General features: G+C 47.5%; 1 protein-coding gene across 1 annotated transcript; it reads left to right on the forward strand.

Annotated features, from left to right (window-relative positions):
- Positions 1-646: 646 nt before the first annotated feature.
- LOC119355956 lies at positions 647-2,029 on the forward strand. The gene is made up of 4 exons (XM_037622855.1): positions 647-775; positions 881-1,037; positions 1,345-1,541; positions 1,653-2,029. The coding sequence occupies exons 2-4, from the start codon at positions 954-956 to the stop codon at positions 1,774-1,776; spliced, it is 405 nt and encodes a 134-aa protein (XP_037478752.1). The 5' UTR covers positions 647-775; positions 881-953; the 3' UTR covers positions 1,777-2,029.
- Positions 2,030-4,649: the final 2,620 nt, after the last annotated feature.

Here is a 4,649-nt window from a genome sequence, read left to right on the forward strand (position 1 = left end):
TAACTGCGTGCACAATTTCAGGTCGAAATGACATTCATGGAGGCCTGGGCAAAAATAACGAAATCGATGCTCCAAAATGCTTCCAGCAATAGTATTTTTGGACCATTGTTTTTTTTTTCCAGACCTACACGAATGTCATTTCAACCTGAAATTTTGCACGCAGTTAGAAAATTTATCAATGTTCATCACAAAAAAATCAGGTTTTTTCAAAAAAATTTGATTTTACCATTTATGCAGGAGCATATGAGCTCGGGTTCAAATACTCCATGTCCCTTACCTTCCTTATTCTTCCTATTTGATTTAAAGTCGTGACTGAGCCAGCCCAATACTATAGATCCTTCTTAATCCTTAAGCGAGATATCCGATCGTGTCTAGGTTAAGGCGAGAAATAGCACTCGCGCCGCCAGTTCTTTTGCTAGCTATTTTGGGCTTTCAAAACAAGCTACACCCTGACCCTACCCAGCTTATTCTAGAAGTCCAATCAAAATTTTCTTTTTAGAAGCCTACTAGTCAAGTCTTAACTACTGGGTTTTTAAGAAAAGTAAATTTGATTGGGCTTCTAGAATAAGCTGGGTTGGGCTTCTAGAAACTGTCGGTGGAGTATTTGCGTTCCCGCAGCCCAGCAAAAGACGGAGCCCGAGCTGCCCCGTTTCGCTCGTGGGCTGCTAAATCGGGTATATAGAAAAAAGAAAACAAGAGGCCGTGTCCGTGGGTGGCGTGAAGCGGCGGCGGAAGGGAGGGGATCGACCAAGAACCCTAACCCGATTACAACAAGGTATCCCCCTCTCTCTTTGATTTGATTCCTACTCCTGTATGTACTCGTAGCCGCCTTGATGCGATGATAGACTCGTAACTCCATCAATCGCGTATATACATGTAGATCTAATATAAAATACCGGTAATAATTCACCGTTCGGCGAGCGAGGATCCGAAGAAATCAAGCGAACCAATCCATGGCCACGGCGATTCGACACGCGGCGAGGATTCTCCAGCGATCGCAGGCGGCCGAGCGCCGGCTGTTCCAGACAAAGTTGCCGGTGCGTTGCAACTTCCATCTCGATTCTTCCGACTATCTATTGCCAATCTGTGCTGTCGTCAAGTTTTTTTTTTATTTTTTTTTGTCATCTACTGTATATACTTAGCCAAGACCCAGCCATTTATTTTATTTAGTACTAGTACATTACTATTTGTTGCCACCAATGTAAACTGCGTCGAAATCCCCACCAAAGGAAGGAAGGAAGGAAGAAGAAGAAACAATCCTATTATCCTACTGTTGCTTGTAATAATAATACAAATCTGATGTTGTTTGTACCTTTTTCATTTATCTGGCATGCCCTGCTGCAGAGGCGCCTAACGGGCGATGAGAAAAAGGTTGCTGCCGCTCAGTTGGCTGAGATTCAAGTCAAGAAAGAGGAGCTCTACGATAAGATTGCTGGGTGGGAGGCAAGGTACACTCTCCATGGCAGCTCAGGCCTGAAAAATGTCCAGCTGCTCAGGCATCTTTCTGTACAAGTTGAACCTAGACACAGCGACCCCCGCTGGTACCATCTCTCTCAAGCATTACCCCGCAGACAATGTATCAATCTCCCTATGCTCTGCTCCTGTTTTTACCTTAATTATTAATATTATTATACAATCATACCTACCTGTAGGCGCTCGTATCGGCGATGGGCGTACATTCATGACTGCTTGAAAGTTGCGGGGTGCCTTTTTATTGGCAAAACGGCTGGAGATTCCTTGATTTCTTTGTACCAAGAGAAGCATCAAGGAAAATAAGATGGCCGTGGAGGGATCAACCAGCTTGCTTTGCTGTCAACAAGTGAATCAATCTCTGCCTCTTACCAAGAACCAAACTAGCTAGCTTCTAATCATACTACTGTATATCATAAGAAGAATGTTTAAATGTGAGGAATCTATTTTCTATGTACTGTTCAAGAAGTTTAAATGTGCGACTATTATCTATTGTTGATCAGTCTGTCTTTACTTTGTTCAGAATAGTAGTGTTTGGATTGTCGATTTTGCTGTGATCCTCTGTGGTCTTGCTCTGGTTCTATGTGTATGGCTTGTTGATATTATGATTTGTTCAGGACGCTTTTTTAATGTCTACACGACATCTGATGGTTGTTTATTCAGCACTGCTCTTGAAACTTGTTGACCAACATGTCAGAGAAAACAATCTAAATTGATAAACAGTTATTATTACTAGAACAGCAAGGCAAAAGCCATCCCTCTGCCTCCTCCTACCCATAAATTATGTATATACCTGTGCACCTGGATTTATTTATAAATAAATACTCAAAACTCTTAATCCTTGTACTCCTATAAAACAAAAGTATCTCCAAGGTTTACAAGTGGTTAGTGTTTGGGATGCTTTAACACCATCTCAAATAAGTACTCCCTCCGTAAAGAAATATAAGAGCGTTTGGATCACTACGGAGGGAGTACCTTTGATGGTTGAACCTGGACTGAAAGGATTCTCATATGGGACTGAAACAGCAGGCCCTTGTCGATAATCTCAAGAGAAGCCCAAGGAAAAACGTTGGGAATACAACAAGGATGAAACAAGTATAGAAGCAAAGAACAATGTTGGTACATCAAAAGAACTGGAGCAGTCAATTGCTAGAGAAACAACAATTTCTTCTCACACTTATAGGGCGTGTTTGGTTGCCTGCATGAGGCCCGGTCTCGCTCGCGCGGGACGCAAACGGGTCGATTGGTTGCCTGCTTTTACTATTGGGTCTGCATGGCACGATGTTTAAAGCACTCCTGGGCCTGGCTCCCTGGGAACGCTCAAATCGGCAGTTTCTTCAGGGCCAGGCCCGAGCGTGTACGTGGGCGGCGGCGGCTACACGCGCGCGGCCACGCTCGAGAAGTCGCGTTGCTTCCCGAAGCGCCGGTAGTTATTAGCCTCATCGCCCCTCACCGCTCCCTCTCCCCACTGTCCCCCACTCTCCCAACTCTCACCGGCGGCGGCGGATCGGAGGAGAGCAAGAAGACCACCGTACTCTATCACCAGCGAGCGGATCATCACCTGGCCCACGGCAATGGCGGTAAGCACTTTTCTGGTCGTCATGCATTACTTTTTCGCGTTCGATCCGGCGGTAGATTCGATCCACGGTGGAGAGGGGAATGGGGAATAGAGGTAGATTAGATAAGCATGGCAGTTCATACTAGTTCATGCAACATCGGAATAGAGGTAGATGTGGATGGAGTAGAAGGGGATTGGGGGTACACAACAGACACTGGCTAACCACGGCGGCCGTTGAGGCATGCGGAGCGGCAGGTCGAGTGTCTGGCCTTCATCTTCTTGTCCATCGCCGTGCGGGGCCGCGGGTCGTCGTCGTCCTCGCCGGAGTCGAGGTCGATCTACCACGTAGGATAACCTGGCTCTGGTGCCCTCACTGGCATCTGCATCGGTTCTTCCTCCTCCTTTGGCTCCCCAACGATGACCGCCGGCGGCACGATTGCCGTCTCCCAGTACACTGCGGCACGGCGGTCATTAGGAGCCCAGTAGTTCTTGTACTTGGACCGCCTCTTCCTCTGTTTAGCGTCATCGGAGACGGCCTGATTCATGACCTGGTGAACGATGTCGAATGCCATCGCGCCCTTCGCTGGGTTAGGAATCAACGTCTTCAACTCTTGTGCAGTGGCCCTCATGAGCACTGCATTAGATTCCTTCTACATGTCAGGCATGGAGCCGAACTTCGAGCACACCTCCATGGTGTTCTCGAACTTGGTGCGGTCACCAGCCGGCCACCCGAGAAAGAGGGCCCTCCAGCCATTACCCCAAGGGAAGGGGTTGGCGTTGGAGCTGGAGCTGGAGCTCATGGCGGTGGAGAGGGGGAAGGTTGATAGTGAGAGAAGAGAGGAGGTGGGTAAAGTAGTGGTGGTCAGCGTCCCTTGAATCGATTTTTTTACTATTCCAATTGATTCAAGAAAATGGAGGAAAACATTTTTATTCCATTTTACAGTTTCATGCTCCATTCCTTTAAGCCAGAATCTATGAAGAAAATGGCAATCTAAACAAAATATCTTTGCAGAGAAAATTGTATTATAATCCTGTGAGTGAATTACAAAAAAATATCGACATTGAAGGCTAGGGTTGTAGAAACCACACTTTCTATAATTTTGTGTCAAACACTACTAATTCCGAGGCTATTTTTTTGCAAAAATACACTAGTCAGTGGCTTAAGCCATTTTGATCATAATTATGATAGTGGGTCCCACTGGACAGGGTGGCGTGGCAAATAAAAAAGCAAATTACATGCCCATACAATGTTGTTTTGCAAAAAGATCCTTGAAAAATGCAATCGGGTCCAAATGGTGGAGGCCGGTGGCCAGTCCCTCCCTGTACGTAGCGTAGGTAGTCGGTGCCCCACCCCTGCCCCTACCACCTCGAGACCCGGCAGCCACCCCAGTCGCTCCCTTCTCCTTCCTCCTCTTTCTCTCCCTTCTCTCCTCCCCCGACCTCTCTCTCACTATTGCACGAGCCACCCCGCCCCCCAAATCCTCGCCGGAGCACGCATCACGAGCCGCCCCACCCCCCAAATCTTCGTCGCCTCGCCGGTCTTCGTTGCGTCATCCGTCCACTGCCGGATTGAGCTCCTCCACCACCACGACCATGTTTCCCGGCTACGCCACGGCCGGCG

Source organism: Triticum dicoccoides, chromosome 2A, assembly GCF_002162155.2.
Source record: "Triticum dicoccoides isolate Atlit2015 ecotype Zavitan chromosome 2A, WEW_v2.0, whole genome shotgun sequence".
Lineage (NCBI taxonomy): Eukaryota > Viridiplantae > Streptophyta > Magnoliopsida > Poales > Poaceae > Triticum > Triticum dicoccoides.

Bases quoted from the DNA above. Each gene is read 5' to 3' on its own strand.
- LOC119355956 (XM_037622855.1), top strand. From the start codon at position 954: ATGGCCACGGCGATTCGACACGCGGCGAGGATTCTCCAGCGATCGCAG. The intron at 1,038-1,344 runs GTGCGTTGCAAC...GCCCTGCTGCAG, and splicing joins TGTTCCAGACAAAGTTGCCG to AGGCGCCTAACGGGCGATGA. The intron at 1,542-1,652 runs GTACCATCTCTC...ACCTACCTGTAG, and splicing joins AGACACAGCGACCCCCGCTG to GCGCTCGTATCGGCGATGGG.